Raw genomic sequence first — 16,179 nt, 5'->3', positions numbered from 1 at the left:
AGACCAAGGTGAAGGCAGTTTGGGACATCCCACCTATGGGACATACTGGGTGATGCCAAGCAGAGCTGGGCCCACTGCAGAGATGACACTTCCCCATGTCTTACTATTTTTTATTGATAAAAATACCAGAGACTGAGTAATTTACAAAAAATAAATATGCATTCAGCTCCTGACTCTAAAGCCTTGAAGGTCTAAGGTGAGGGGCTATACCTGGTGAGGACCCTCTTGTTGGTAGGGACTCCAGTCCCAGGGTAGTGGCATCACATGGTAAGAGAGGAGGAACACACTAGCTCAGGCTTTTCTTTCCTTATGAAGCCACTAATGCCATCACGGTGCCGCACCCATCTTGATCATATCTAATTCTTTCCAAAGGACTCACCTCCAAATGCCATCAACATACGCCATAATTTGAAAATTTCGTTTCCAGTACATGGAATTTGGGAACTCATTCAAACCACAGGACCCAGCCCGCCACTACCTCCTGTGATTCACTCATGCTCTTTCCCCACTTTGGGCCACTGTGTTGCTGGATGCTAACCCTGTGCACACCACTAACACTGTGTGCTTTGTCTCCCACTGCAGGTGTGGAGGGCTGGGGCTGGTTCTGGCCAGCGCGGGCTTTGGCATGCTGACGGCACCCATCATCGAGCTACACAACCAGAAAGGCTACTTCCTGCACCATATCATCTTTGCCTGCTGCACGCTCATCTGCATCATCTGTATCCTCCTGCTGCCTGAGAGCAGGGACCAGAACCTGCCCGAGAACATCTCCAATGGGGAGCATTACACAAGGCAGCCTCTGCTGCCACACAAGAAGGGGGAGCAGCCACTCCTGCTCACCAACGCTGAGCTCAAGGACTACTCGGGCCTGCACGATGTGGCCACTGCAGGTGACGGGCTGCCTGAGGGTGCCACAGCCAATGGCATGAAGTCTATGTAGCTGGCAAAGCCACCATCCTGAGAGTCCCCGGCGGCTTGAAGGGTTGGGGGGGAGTTTGGGCACAGGTTTACAGACCAGGGAGCAGGCACATGACCCAGGGTAGGAAAGTCCAACTCTGCTGCCGACGCTACCCAATCGTGAGACTTTCAACTGGTATGGGGAAATTCTGTCTTTCCAAAATTCCAAGAAGAGGGTTCAAGGAAACAGACTCTTTGGAAATAACCCTTCAAAGACTTTCTTTTCTGCCATTAAACGTTTGTATTTATTTTGGTCATTTTTACGAGAAGCACTTTATTCCCTTTCCTCTCACTGGTCACAAAGTGGAACCACCTCCTTTGGGAGCAAGGCATGGTCACTCCAAGGAAGATCCCATGAGTGACCAACCCAGCGGCCAGTGTCCTCCCTGGAAGTCAGATGCTGCTCCTCACCCTCCACCAGAGGAGCCAGAGATCACCTGGGCAGGCCCAGAGGAGCCCCCCACAGGCCACCCACCTGTGGACAGACATGACACTCTTGGAGCATTCCCAGGACTGCATTTTAGACAGTGAAATGTACATGAATTAGGTTTTTGCTAGAGTCTGTGTATGGTTTTTTTAAAACTCTTTTTTTTTTTTTTTCTTTTTCTTTTTCTTTCTGTTGGTAAGGTAAGAGCTTCCATCCCAAGTTTTGGGGGAAAGCAGTTCCCAGATATCATCAAAACCAGCTCAGTCTTTCTTTCCTTCAGGCTCATTCTTTTGTACTTGATGCTGGAAGCTCTTTGGGGAAAACTTCCACACTTCACCAGAAATCATAAATGATTAGTGATAATATCACCAGTTTTTCTGATGCCAGGTTTTGCTTAGTTAAGAACACAACCAGCAAATGTGCTGACGTCTGAGATGGGTTAATTTTTATTAAACTCCTTCCCAGATTTCGCTCCAGCAGAGAAATTCCCTCATTCACAGTCAGCTTTGCGTCTGGCACTACTTGAAAATGTGGCTACTTTCTGAACTAAAAACAACAGGGAAATAACTGAAAAACATGACTGAGGCAAACCACAGAAGGGAGGGCTTTGCTCTCCCAACCACAGCCTGTCACCCACCTCTCAAGCACACACCACGGAGATCGCTGGCTGGGACAGCTGTCACTCAAGTCACACTGGAGCCCACAGCGCCTGTGAGCCTCGCATCTTCCTCAGTGGCTCCCTGCTTGCCACTGGCTCAGCATGGAGGTGGGGTTTAGGGCAGGAGTGCAGATTCCCCACAGGTGAGTCCAATGGCCTCCAGCCTCTTGGAAGCAAGATAAAGTTAGAGAAAGCAATAACTCACCAAAGTTCCCCTCCCATCTCTGTTCCACCTCCAAGGGTTCTCGCCGTGTTCCTCATTGTGCACCATCCAGTTGGAAGCCCAGAGCTGCTCAGAAACCAGCTTTCTTGGCATGCAGGTGCCACTCTGTTGCTACTCCAGCACCCGCTCTTCTGGACAGCCTGGCTTCTCACTAGAACATCAGCCTCACCCCTTTGTGATGCTCACCTTTGCCATGGGCTGTGTTCTTCTAAGGACATTGTGGTCTTGGCCTATGTGGGCAATCAGATGACTTCCAAATGGCAGTTGCTGGAATTCAAAGGGCCAGAAAGGGGTTGAGTTTCTCCCCTTCCAACTTCCCACCTGGTCTTTCCTGTAGTCTCCGTACAAACATTAGCAAGAGCCCACTGCCTTGATATACATCAAGAGGGCAGAGATCAGACATGCAGCCACGTGTTCCCAGCACCTGGACCTGAGCTGTCTCATCAGCCGATGCCTGAGGTCAGGAGAACCTCACTCAAGTCCCAACAGCCAAGGGGAAGCTGTCTGAGCAATTCTTCCCCATCCACCTGCTCCAAGTTTAGTTCATCCTCTCCCTTCCTGGTTTCTGAAGTCAATTTTGTTCCATGTTTCTGCATTAGTCCGCATTCACCTTACAAAGGCCTTTTTATTTTTTGGATATGTGCAGCCTTCGTGTGCCAAATTTGTGAAATATCTTTTACCTTTTTTAGGGAATTTGCTACTAAGATACCTGGCAGCAAGCCCTGTTAAGTTCAGAATAAGGCATACTCAGAAGTTGTGAGCAGTCTCAAACTGAATGCAGGCCTTTTCAAAGAAATGTATGGAATCTACAAAGAAATGTATGGAGCTGCTGAAATGACTAGGCAGGTGGTGTCAAGGTATGGCACTTCCAAACTTCTGTTCTGACATCTCGAATCTCCACCTCAAATGACAATAATGAAAACACTGGGTCAACAAATTCAGTACTGATCACTTCAGCAATCAGGTCCAATCCATCAGCCACCAGAGGAGAATCTGACTTTGAGGAGTAGACTCAAAGGACCAAAGTCTAGTGGACGTGCAGGTGTTATCCCTCAGCCAGCAGGGGGCTCCCCCCAAGGATGAGGCTGAGTTGCTACTTCACCTAAGGGGTACCTGAAGCTCTTCAGGAACACCTTCATGAAATGTAGACAGAGGAGACCGTCCCCATGGACAGAGCCCTGTGAAATAGGTACCAACCAAGTCAGAAAGGCAGCAGGTGCGCCCAGGCCTGATATGTGTCAGGCCTGCAGGGCTCCACAGAGGAGGTGACCTCTGCCCAGCTTCCAGCACCAGGCTGCCCATGCTTGAGCTTCTTGGTCCTGTGTCCCCCCATGGTTAGTAGAGAGACGCTTCTCAGGCTCTTGCCCCTTCTATTCGGCCCTCTCCCCACCAGGGAAACATCAGGTTTGCAATCCCTGCTACTCTCTCTACTCACCCTTGAGCCCTGTGACTCCTTTCTGGTAAGAAGTCATGCACAAATGTGAATGCCTGAGCTGGGGCTAGATGTTTCCTCATTTTGTTCTTTTCCAGAAGCCAATAATAACTATTATCAAATATCCTACTTATTAGCACCCAAGACAAATAGGAACAAGTTTTAAATGTTTTTGTTTCCTAAGATAATAATCACCTGCAACTAGAGGACAGGGCTGGTAAGTTGGTTTGACCACAGAAGAGAGAGCAAGTAAAAAACCTCATTAAGGGAAGTATCACACTCAAACATGACCAGTTCCTAGAGCCAAAGGAGAAATCCCTGAACTGGAAGTGCCACTCAATCAATCTCATGACTGTCACATTCGCACAGCCCCAGGGTGGCGCATGGGTTGGAGGCGGCCCACGCTTCAACCCTGTCTTCTGTTTTGAAGGACACCACCTCACTTTAATGTATTGTGTGTGTTTTGGAGAAGCAGTACAGTGTGTTATGTCTAGTGAGGAACGCTTCCCTACCTCTGTCCTTTCTATACCCCAAACCTGTGAGGTTTTCATATGAGAACCATGTTCCTGTACGTGTCGATGGGGGTTCCCCTGGCGGTACTTGTTCACAGCACAAGCTTACATCAAGTTCTGAAATGTCATTCACAGCTACGTGTCTGCATGGTGTCGCATCTGTTGTACCTTTGGGGAAAATTCGTATGTAAATGTACAGAAATAAAAATGTTGCCCCATTAACAGATTTCCTCTGGAATGTCTTCCCTACCTCACTGATGGTATCCAACGAAGGGCATTTCACTACCATTGACGACGAGTAATAAAAATCCTCCATGTTGATTCAGACCTCGCTCGCGTCACTACTTTCAATGCCTCTGTACACTTCGTCTTCGCTCGCCCTGAGGGAGATGGTGGGGGCCTCTCTGCTTTAAGAGTCCTAGTCTTAAAAGGCAGTCAGAGGCAGAGACCGGATTACACATAAACTGTTCATCTAGTGCCATTCTCAGACCACCTGAGAATTCAGTGCATTTAAGAGGAATTTTTTTTCTCTTGTTTATGTTCTGCTAATCCGTGGCCTGAAGGTTCCCAGAGAGGTCAAGAAATGAATATCTTACACTGTGATTCTGTGAGGAAAGACTGATAACCCAAACTCTTCTCTAATGTAGTATTTTTTAACAAGAAAACAATTATTTCTTTAATAAAGTATTTATACCAAACTCTTCTCTCCATAGCCCTGATTTTGTGTTACTTACTATTCTATTCCTAGAGAGGTGCCCACTTGCTGTCCAAGCTGGCTGAGGCCTCTGAGGTTAGCACGCAAAGTCTGCAAAGGAGGAAGGCACGTGCAGTCCCATACATAGGTCTTCCTCTAAGTGCTCTGCTTCCTGGCCAGTCACCACCCTCAATTGCTACCACGGGCTCAATGCAAAACTCTTACCACTGCACAAAATGGTTACAGAGCCCTGAACTATCCACCACTAGTAACAAAAGGGTCCACATGGACCCCAAAGATTAGAAAGTTTGTCAGTGGTGTTCACCCTTTCTTGCGTGGAGAAGCACCTAGGGAGTTTTTCCACCTTGCCCAAGCCTGGTCCTCAGATTAGCTGTACCTCTGAGGAAAGGACACAACTGGAATCCGAGTGGTGGTAGACAGAGAGAGACAAGGTGAAAATCAAAGGCAGATACTTGGGAGAAAAGAGAAAGGAGATGAGAAGAGAATGCGGTAACAGGAAGAGCAAGAGGGATCCAAGGTATCTGAACCTGTAAAACCGTAACTGACACACCTGCCAAGACATTTAGTTTGCAACACATTTCTACATACTTAATCCTAGCAGCAACACACAGTGAGGTGGGGCTTATTCCCATTTTATAGATGAGAAAATACAGTCCAAAAAAGTTTGGGCTTCACCCAGACCACAAATCTAGTAAGTAATATTGAGTGGGGTTCAAATAAAGCCCCAAGAAAAAAAACAAGAAGGGAAGGGACTCAAAGAAAACAAAGCAAGAAGTGCCCAGAAGGGTTTAGCTGAAACAGGAAGACAAATACATCAATTCACAGCCATCTCAGGAACACACACAAACCCAAAGCATATTTATAAAGACATTAATCTTAATTCTAATTGGGAATGCACATATGAAACATGACCGATCTACACTTTAGATTGTTAGATCACACGCTTCACTCCCAACAAAATCCCACTTCACCATTTTCCCTATCACCAGGGGCCAAGTGTTACTCTCCTCCTCCAGGCCCATCACTATGGCCTTGTAGCCCCCATACTGTGAGGAGAAGGAAAAGCTTCTAAGAGTGACCCTTCAAAAACAAAGTATGAACACAATTGATAAAATAAAATTCAATCCATTTATTTAAATGTACACCGTAGATAAGTTACAAATTCTCCCTCTGCCACTCAGCTAGAACTTTTCCGGAAAAGCCTCCATTTCTTCCTTGATCCTGTTTTCTACAAGTAACGCGAAGTTACTGTCTGTGTTCTGAAGGTTATAGCTGACAAACACCTGTTTGTTGGTCTTCCTGGCTAAAAAGAGAGAACACATTGACACAGCCATGACTGAAACACCCAGGTCCCACATTCCTCACACCTACCTGCGGCTGGTAATGCTTGGACAGAGAACAGGGTTTCCAGGGGAGAAGAGAGTTCTAATCTTTAGGACTCTTCAAACTGATGCTACAGATGCAGACAAGTGCCATTTAGCCCCTCTCCTAGTCTCCAGAACAGTGATTCTTAAGTGTGGGCTCACAGCAGCAGCAGCAGCTGGAACCTGTTAGAGATGCAGATTCTCAGGCCCCATCTAGACTTTCTGCATCAGAAAGTTGGGGGTTCGGCCCAGCAATCTGTTAACAAGCCCTCCAGTGACCCACACTCATGCTTGAGAGTCTCTGCTCTATGTAGGGTTTTTTGGTTGTGTAGTATTTTGGTTTTGATTTCTTAAAAGCATAGATAATATAACATTAAAATACTTAAAAGGGGGCTGAGGTTGTAGCTCAGTGGTAGAGCACTTGCCTAGCATGCATGAGGCACTGGGTTTGATTCTCAGCACCACATATAAATAAATAAAGTTCCATTGACAACTAAAAATTAATTTTTTAAAATATATATTTAAAAGTTAAAGTTCTCATGTACCCTCCACTAATTCCACTCCCTTCCCAGAGGCAACCCTATATTTCTATGTATTTACATAGGCATACAAGTTCACACACACGTGTATACACACACGTATGGTTTTCTGACACTGAAGTTTTAGCTCTTTTCTTCAGAACCAATAATAAATAGTTGAGGTACACTGGTCCAACTGCAAAAATAAAGCAGTCACATACCCCGAAACTGAAAGACAAGACAATATTCTGAGAAGCAGGCAGTATGCCCAAACCAACTCAGTGCTGATGGCATTGTGCCAGGGCCCCCTTCCTCATCCTCATCCACACCAAGGGCAGATCCGAAACTCCTCCTCTCCCATCCCACTGCTATCGGTCTCCTCCCAGACAGAAAGGCAGCAAAGTGAGGCTCCGGTGATCACCTGCACCATGATTAAAGGCTGGTTTCGAACACACATAGCACCAGATTTCATCCAGAAGCTACTGTACACTCATTTGGTATCACCATCACGCCTGCAGCCCCACTAGGGATCATGTGGTTCAGGAGAATGGGGAAAGTCAACTGCAGGGGACCTGGGTCCTTTCCCACCCCACCACAGCCAGGAAACCTCTTTGAGCTCCAGTCCTCCTTTGTAAATCAAGGAACGATAGACCCCTGGATCTCAAAGGGCTTTTTATTCACCTCTTCCAGGATATGTCTGATTTTCAGGGATGAGATCTTAGAGATTAGTTGACTGCCCTCTTTATAGGGCAACTGGCAGAGCTCTAGAGAAGATTAGAGGACGAGCCAGCCTCTGTCTTGAGGAGAGCCGGGAAAATTATATGGCATGTGAATTATATCTCAATTAAGCTGTTTTCTTTAAAAAAATAAAATAAAAAGGAAAAAATATCTGAACAGAAGCAGTTCTTAGTATCCTGAGAGTCGATGTTTTACTACTGACTTACAGTGCTTGGTGCAGTCTCTCACCAGTTTGGTGGGTGCAGTGTGCCTACATCAGTGACAGCTGTGCCCACCCCCCCCCCGCCCCCATCCCATAGGTTCCCATCATTTCTTCAATGCATAAGGCGCACTAGGAATTATTCATTTAGACAATGATCTGTAAACAAGTAGTGTAGCAGAACAGTGGGACAAACCAAGGCAATGCGGGGGAGGGCCCATCAAGACAATCCCATTCAGCCTGCCCTGAAGAGGTTCCCCTCTACCCATGGGAACCCACTGAGATTCCAATGATTCTAGTCACTAAAATAGGTCCTACAGCAGCACTGTATCTGCTGACATCATCCACCCACCAGCTGTCCTCCAAAACCACAAGAGCACAGGGTCTCCTCGTCCACACCAAAGCCTGTGATACTTCCAGAGCTACTTGGAATTTCCAGGCCAGCTCATTCCCTACTTGCTTTCACCTTCTGTACAAGATACTGTTGTGGGAAACCTCTCCCTCTGCATTATAATGCATTCATAATGGACTTCCTGGCTTAAGAGGATGGGCACAGCACACGACTTCACTGGGCAGCCCCCCGTGATCTGAGTACTGTGGGGCAGCAGACCCTTCAGAGAAACAGAAGCCACCCTGCACCACTCCCAGCAGTTCTAAGCTACTGGAACCGGTTTTTTTTTTTTTTTTTTTTTGGCATACAAACTGGGACTAAGCCTCTGGTTCACGGATATTCTTGAATCTACTTTACTTTTCTGGTATAAAACTCATGGCATGTCAGAGGAGCTCCTGCCATCCTTCTCTATGGGTGCCTGTCATGGCAATGCCACAGCTTTGTGTCTCTGTAAACAGGAACATATTCCCACAACTTTGAGCAGGCTTGGACACACAGTAGTCTATCTAATAGAAGTGCACTACCCCTCACACATGGAAAAAAACTGGTGAAGCACTTAAAGAAAAAGGCCAGGATTGTAGCTCAGTGGAAGAGCATTTGCCTAGTACATGTGAGGCACTGGGTTTGATCCTCAGCACATTCAAAAAATAAATAAAGGTACTATGTCCATCTACAACCAAAAATAATAACAATAATTTAAAAAAAAGAAAAAAGAAAAGGGGCATCATTATCTCCAACTGATGTTCACATGGTTCAGAAAAAAATAATATAAACCCGGAGTGGGGAAGGATAACAACTGGGAATCTGGTGTAGGCTAGGGAGGAGTTCTTTCTTTGCAAATTTCCTTGTAAATTCAAAATTACTTCCTAATAAAAAGTTACAACTTACTAGGCAAGTCTAACTCCATGCTAGAAAAAAATGTACCCTGCAAGTTCCTAAAAGCTGATCTTGGGGGATGGCAAGTCTGGAAGGGCTGGTGACATTCTATCCCAGCCTGCCTTCTCCTGCTAGAGGATATCCTTCTTGGCTGTGAGTTGTCTGTTCATGCGTGTGGAACACAAGGTGAGAGGTGATCAGGCCAACAGAATTCTCTTTGCACAGTACTCAACATAACTGAGTATGAGTTGCTCAAAACAGGCTGGCCTCCTCCTCCACAGGGGCCCTATGACTGAATCGAGAACTAAAGCAACTGAGAACAATGGAGAACGCAAAGACTGAGCAGGAGGCAGGGCATCCTGTGCACACTGGCCAAGAGCCCTAGGGACTACGAATGGCAGAACATGCCAATCTTACCTGAACTACCTGGACATCTGCAATATGTGTGTCTCTGAGGTGTAGAAGGGGTGGAGCCTTCAACCACATATTCTTTGCTTAATACCTACTCTATGCCACAGTCAGAAGCCAAACCACAGTCTCCCCAATTCTGAACATCACACTGACACTGAAGGATGCTCCTTCCTGCACAGTGATGACACCTGCTTCACAGGCTCCACCAAATCCCCAAAAGGGCCCAGAAAGCCACTTTGAGCAGCTGTCCATGGTGGGCTGTGGGCATCATTTACTCCCTCCTCCCATGAGGAGATGATGTGCTCCCTGGAGGAAAAAAAGTCATCAACTCAAGGATGAAGCCAAGGAGCATGTGAGAGCTCCCTGGGAACATGCAGGCCAAGATAGTCATGACCAGTTCAGCAGGGACAATGCACAAAGGTCTGTGTTTCCAGCAGTAACAAGGCTGCAGCTCTTAGTATAAAGATTCTTCACTTCTGAAGTTACCTGCCTCATGGCATTAAACAGCAGGTCCCATCTGACTGGTCTCACAGCGCAAGCTGTGGGTACATACCTAGGCGCTGGGCAAGGCCAGTGGAGGTCGTGTCAGAAGTGTCTCCGAAGAGGGAGGTGCACACAGGGATGGAGTCCTAAAAGAAAAACAAAGAACACACTAAAGCTTCACCTGGATGCCAACAGCCATACTTCTGCACAAGGGTGGCAGTAGCAGGTTCTGAGGGCAGACATGTGGACTGAGGAAAGGGCTGGCATCTGTCAACAGCCAAGCAAGCTGACTCCCTGACTGACACACAGGAGGTCAGTGGAGCTGACACAAACATGGAGAAATCACCTGCAGCTGGAACCACAGAGCTGTTAAGTTCTAGGCCTGATTTTACATAAAGGGCTTGTTTTAATGTCGGAAACTCCAAAGCATGCTGAAGGTCAACATTCCAACCAAGAAGGAAGGAAATAAGACCACTGAGGGCACAGCGAGAAGAAAGCAAAGCACAGTCTGGGTGCCCCGTGCCTGTCCCTGAGAGGGAGGAGGCCTAATCTCTTCAGCTCAGCCTGTGAGAGGACTCACAGCGCCCATTGCCGGAGGGTTCTGCTGGGGTCTTGAAGGTCAATAAGCATCCTATGACTTTAAGAAAGCACACGGGTCACCAGCATCCAAAAAGCCAAAATAAAGACTTCTGAATATTCTTGGTCAATCTCACTTCAGATAAGAAGCAATAAAAATGAAAGAAACAGTATAAATGATGTTAAGCTAAACAAATATGGCCCCTCTGAAATGTGCAGGAAATCTTACTCCCAATTACTTTGGAAATAATCTCCCTCACCATTAAAATGTCTACCTTAAAAGGAAAAGACTCACTCGATAACCGTGTAAACGGCCAAAACTGCTTTTATCAAAATAACAGATTTCTATGAGAAGTAGCCTGGGTACAGAGCCTCTGCAAGGGTTTTAGTGACAGGCTTTGGGGTTTGGTGTCCCTCACCCCACTGTCCATGGAGGCAAGTGGACTAAACAGACACCTACTATGCGCTGGACAGTATGGCAGAAAATAGACCAAAGAGACTGCAGCTTGTCTCCTAAGAGATTCAAAGTCACTTTCAGAATTTGTTCAGGTCTATAAAAAAAGGAGATCAAAAAACACAGGAGATGAAAGCATTTCCTGCATACCTTTCTGGTTAAAAAAGACATAAAAGTACGACCTTAATTAATGAACCTGTTGTTTACAGGTTTCAAGGTCAACACTTAGTTGTATGGTAATAGTATTTACAATTAAGCCTCCTGAAAAGGTAAATCACCTTACCCTGTAGCCTTTTTCCACCAAAATTAAAATTTAGTACCCTGTCTTGGCTGGGCACTATGGCACACTCCTGTAATTCAATGACTTCAGAGGCTGAGGCAGGAAGATCATAAGTTTGAGGCTAGCCTCAGCAACTTAGCAAGACTCTGTCTCAAAATTAAAATTAAAAAAAAAAAAAAGGCTGGGGATGTAGCTCAATGGTAAAGCATGCTGGATTCAATTCCCAGTACTTTAAAAAAAAAAAAAAAAAAAAAAAAACCTATCTTGTTACCCTTCTGAATAGTTCATTACTTCAAAAGTACATTAGGACACCCAGAGAGTTTTGCTATAGTGGGAGTGCCACCTTCCACCCATCAGGGATATCCTAGATGCCAGGCAACCATCCTCAAATTGATCCAGCTCAGCATCATCTGAGTAGCCTCTCTAGGCCCCAAAAAACCCTGCTCCATCCAAGGCAGGCCAGTTGGAGGAGCAGCTGCATCATGTGATCTCTGTTTTCATGGCCTTGTCATACATGTTTGGGGTTAGAGGCAGGGAGACCTCACAGACACTCTGATGTTATCCTCTACACAAAAGTCAGGAAAGTTTCTCTGGAAACAGCTAGAAAGTAAATAATTTAGGCTTTAGGAATTGCAAAAACTCTATTACAACTGCCTGATGCTACCATCAAAGCACAAAAGCTGCCACAAAATTCTACCTACCTATTGGAGGAGCATGGCCCTGTTCCAATAAAACTTTATTACAAAGGCAGAGGGCGGGCTGGCCCATGGGCCATATGTGCTGAGCCCTGCTCCACAGTCACCTAGGATTTCCTGCCTTTAGCTATACCTTTACTTTATCTTCCTAGCTGGCTCAGGCTTTGTTCCCAAAGGGAACATCCAGACACTGTACCAATGTGGCCATTCAGTAAGAACTGATTTCTGACAGATCTGATAAAGGAGACTGGTCCCTTTTCCTTTTCAGGCCTGGTCTTGGTGGAATATGACCTTCCAGTCAAGAAAATACACTCTGCTGGGAGCTGTGACTACCAGGTGGTCAGGCCACCAAAGCAGCCCACAAGAGGGGTTTATTTACTTATCTCCCCAAAACAGGACTGTAAAAAGGGGCTAAAACAGTTCATGAGTCCTACCAATGCACAGTCCTGGGCCCCACATGCCCACTGCCTTACCCATTTCTATCAGCCACTCCTATCACTGTCAGGACAAAGAGAGAAAGAACATGAGGAGGTTCCAAACACCCTACTCCCCACTCATGCAATGAAAGAAGACCTGAAATTGTCACCTGCCCAAAGACTCACTTGTCAAGATTCACCAGAAAAGAAAAAGAAAACACCCAGAAAAGATGAGTGCAAATGGAAAGAGCAACTGAGGATTTCCAGAACTCCCAATTCAGATGTATCTTTCCTGAGGTTTCACTGGGTGCTATGAACCGGTGGCTTCCTAATCCCCCTGGTGTCCCATCAGTCCTTACTGCCTGAGTGACTTCACGTTAGTCCTCCTTGAGAGGGCCTCCCTCAGCCATTCCACAAGATCTTAATGAGTAGCCTGATATAAACACTCATAAAACAGACAAGCTTCACTCTGAAAAACTAAACTGCAGAACCAGCACTGCAGGAATATGGGAGGAGCACTAAGAGGTAACAGGTCCTAATAGGTCACAATAATAGTCTCTGGATCATGCTGTGAGTTCATCTCTTGAAAGGTTATTTAATAGAGGGCCGATGTTTTGGAATGAGACCTCTGAAAACATGAGACCAAATAAATCTTTCCTCCTCTTAAGTTGTTCTTGTCAGGTATTTTGATCACAGCAACAAAAACCTAACACAGATGACAATGTCTGACCTCAGTCTTTATCACTTTTCTGCACTATAAAGAAACAGTCATAGGCAGTATTATGGGTTAAACTGTGTCCCCTAAAAAGATATGTTGAAGTCCTAATCCCTGAATGTGTAAATTTATTTGAAAATAGTGTGTTTGGGTAAATGTATGATTACACAAATGGTATGCCTCTACTTCATGTACAGAGAAACAAGATGTATCCCATTTGTTTAAAATAAAAATGAATTAAAAAAAAAGAAAGAAAATAGTGTGCTTGTAAAAGTAATTAAGATATCAGTTAAGATGAGGTCATAACAGAGTAGAGTGGCCCTTAATCCAATATGACAGATGTCCTTAAAGAAGAGATGAAGGCTAGTGGTGTAGCTCAGTGCTAAAGTACTTGTCTAGGATGCAAGAAGCCCTAGGTTCAATGCCAAGCACCAGCACCCTGAAAAGAAAAAAGAGGAGTCACAAAGACAGAAAGAGAAGACCACCATATGAAATGAAGCATCTACAAGCCAAGAACCATCAAGGAATACCAGCAGCCACCTGAAGTTGAGAGAAAGGCAAAGGATGGTTTTTCCACTACAGTCTCTAGAAGGAACCAACTCAGCCAACACCTTGATTTGGACTTCTGGCCTCCAGAAAGGTGATTTATTATTTTAAGCCACCCTGTTTGTGGTACTGTTACTACAACCCTAGGAAACTAATGTAGGCTGCCCAGGGAAAGCAGAAAAAGGAGAGAAGAGACACAGGCTCAGCCCAGAGTGGCCAACACAAAGATGAGGAGTTGTATTCCCTGCAAGTTCTGAATGACAGCATTGCACATGGATTCACTGACTGAGGGCACGTGGTGTGGGAGAAAAAGAAGAAATCAAGGATGATCAAAGCAACCAGAAAGAAGGGAGTTGCCAAGGCAGAGAAGGGCTGGCTGTGGGAGGAGCAGATAAGAAGGAGAGAACAAGAGATTGGACTTGAGCATGTCTGTCAGATGCTGTTAAGATAGTCGAGTAGAAATGCAAAAACTTCCAAGTTCGGGAAAAGTTGTCTGTACTGGAGATGTAAACAAACATCTACGCAGTCAAAAACGAAGACGCATGAGAGTTAAGAGGCTGATGGCAAACCCCAGGCAACGTGACCAGAGGCAAGACCCCGACACTGCAACCTAAAAGGCCTGAGGAGGAACCTGCAGTGGGGCGGCGGGAAAGGGTTTTAGTGGGCTTGGGGGCGGCCAGTGCACAACCGGGTCGACTCCCGGGGTCCCCGCCTGCCTAGGGGTAGACCTGGGGGACACCATCCCGTGATCTCGCGGGCTGGGTTTGCGCATGAGGCCCCTCACGTACCCCCACCTGCCCGGGTCCCATCTCATTCAGTCCCTCTGGTGGCCCTCCTCCTTGTCCCCAGCCACCCCACCTGCTCCCAGCCGTCCCGTCCCTTCCCGGCCCCCATCTGATGGCAGCCCTTCGCCCAGCCCCTGTCTGGACCCCAAGTCCCCTCGCCCTTCCTCCGCCCCTTCCAGGCCCCCGGCCGCGACCCGCACTCACGTAGCGGCTGCACATGGCCACCGCGAGATTGCGCAAATGCGGCGTGGCCCCCACCCACAGGAAGAGCGAGTCCGTCAGCCGCATGACGTGGAAGTGGACGAGCTGCTCCCACAGCCGCGCGCTGAAGTTGTGCAGACACACGTCGCCGCCCGCGGCGTCCTGCGACTCCTCCATGCTGCCGGGCCAGCCCCACGCCCACCGCGCCGGAACCAGGTCCCGGCCGCCGGCGCCGCCCCGGCCAGACCCGAGCGAACGACCGCCGAGAGGCCGAGCGCTCTTTCGCTTTCGTTTGTCGACAAGGGCAGGGGGCGGGGCCACCCCGGGAGGGGAGGGACCTGCGCTGACAGGGCCCGGGCAAAGCCGGGTGGGAGGGGCTTGGCGGCTGGCCTCGCGCTTTATTGGGCCAAGTCGGTGCCTTCCAGAACCCCGCGCTCCCGCCGGCCTCTGCCCGAGCGTTGGGGCAACCTTCGCGCGGAGTCCAACGTGACCTTTGGGGGCCCAGGGACACCTACCAGAATTCGCCCCCATCTCTTCACCTCCATCCTGATTCTTACTGGGCTGAAGCCCAAGCGTCTTCCCGGGCCATGTCAGGGCACCCCATAGTGACAGACCCTGTTCCTTAAGCTCTCCGCCGCAGTCACCTCCATCCTACCTCCTCCCTTAGCAGCCCCTTAATTCCAGGGAAGCCCTGGATGTGGCCGGCCTTAAGAATGGCAATGATGTTGAGAGTAAGCCCTAAAAAAAGAAAAATTGTGTGGACTAAGTTAGCTGGCGGAGGGATAGGCATTCTTTGCGGTTCAGACCCACTTGAGCTGCCATGGTGAACAAAACCTTTTATCTGAGACCTGACTTCCCCATCTGCAAAATAAGAATAGGTACCTTTCAGAGATGTGGGAAAAATTATGAGAGTACCTGGGAAACACCATGAATGCCGGTCATTATGGGCCTTTCTGAGGGACCCATTAATTTTAATCACTTTGGGGCACTGCAGACTTGAAATAAGGAAGCCCTCAAGAGAGGGGTCCTGAGAGAATGTGATAAAAGCAAAAAGGGAACATTTTGTCAGGACTATCAGAGGTCTACTTTTTAAATCTGTTAGCTCTAAGTTAACTAATTGAAATTTAAGAAGGTGCTGTGGTTTGAATGTGGTTTGTGGCCTCTAAGGGTCCATTGTGGATAAAGTCTTAATCCCCAGGATGACACCTTTGGTAGAGGTGGAACCTTTGGGAGGCAGGGCCTAGTGGAAGTTCTTAAGTCACTGAGGACAGTCAGGTATTTCTTTGGTAGTTCTCCTGAGAGGGTTGTTATTAAAGGAGCAAGCCTAACCTCACCCATATTCTCTTTCTCCCTCCTTCCGTCCCTTCCTCTCCCTCTCCCTCTCCTGGCTCAAGATGTGACCACTGCCCCTTCTTGTGCTCCCACCATTGACTGTGAGGTCCTCACCAAAATTGAGACAGGGAGGTGCCATGCCTTGACCCTCCAAAACTATGAGCTAAACAAACCTTTCCTCTTTATAAAGTTAGTAGCTTCATGCATTTCATTGTGGTGTCACAAAGCTGACTAATACTGAGGAAATTTTGTATAGTTTTGATCTATTTGCTAAT

At 47.2% G+C, this 16,179-nt stretch overlaps 2 protein-coding genes across 5 annotated transcripts in view; one reads left to right on the top strand and one right to left on the bottom strand.

The window, feature by feature from the left end:
• The window catches only part of SLC22A23 (solute carrier family 22 member 23), a 181,989-nt gene extending 179,381 nt beyond the window's left edge, over positions 1-2,608 (top strand). For all 3 annotated transcript variants that reach the window (XM_079146377.1, XM_079146381.1, XM_079146378.1), the window contains one exon: positions 583-2,608. In XM_079146377.1, the coding sequence (XP_079002503.1) occupies positions 583-940 (358 nt within the window). In that variant the 3' untranslated portion in view covers positions 941-2,608. The remainder of the gene's footprint in view (positions 1-582) is intronic.
• A 3,425-nt stretch (positions 2,609-6,033) lies between these two features.
• Positions 6,034-14,867, bottom strand: PSMG4 (proteasome assembly chaperone 4). 2 transcript variants are annotated; one of them, XM_079146391.1, is made up of 3 exons: positions 14,576-14,842; positions 9,975-10,050; positions 6,034-6,227 (listed from the first exon to the last, which is right to left on the bottom strand). In XM_079146391.1, the coding sequence occupies exons 1-3, from the start codon at positions 14,747-14,749 to the stop codon at positions 6,106-6,108; spliced, it is 372 nt and encodes a 123-aa protein (XP_079002517.1). In that variant the 5' UTR covers positions 14,750-14,842; the 3' UTR covers positions 6,034-6,105. The 2 variants fall into 2 exon arrangements, with proteins under 2 accessions (XP_079002517.1, XP_079002518.1); XM_079146392.1 differs by lacking the exon at positions 9,975-10,050 and having other exon boundaries at positions 14,576-14,867.
• Between the last annotated feature and the right edge of the window lie 1,312 nt (positions 14,868-16,179).

The sequence above is a fragment of the Sciurus vulgaris genome (genome assembly GCF_902686455.1).
Source record: "Sciurus vulgaris genome assembly, chromosome: 7".
NCBI classification, from domain to species: Eukaryota; Metazoa; Chordata; class Mammalia; order Rodentia; family Sciuridae; genus Sciurus; species Sciurus vulgaris.
This window is presented reverse-complemented; position numbering and strand designations above follow the sequence as displayed.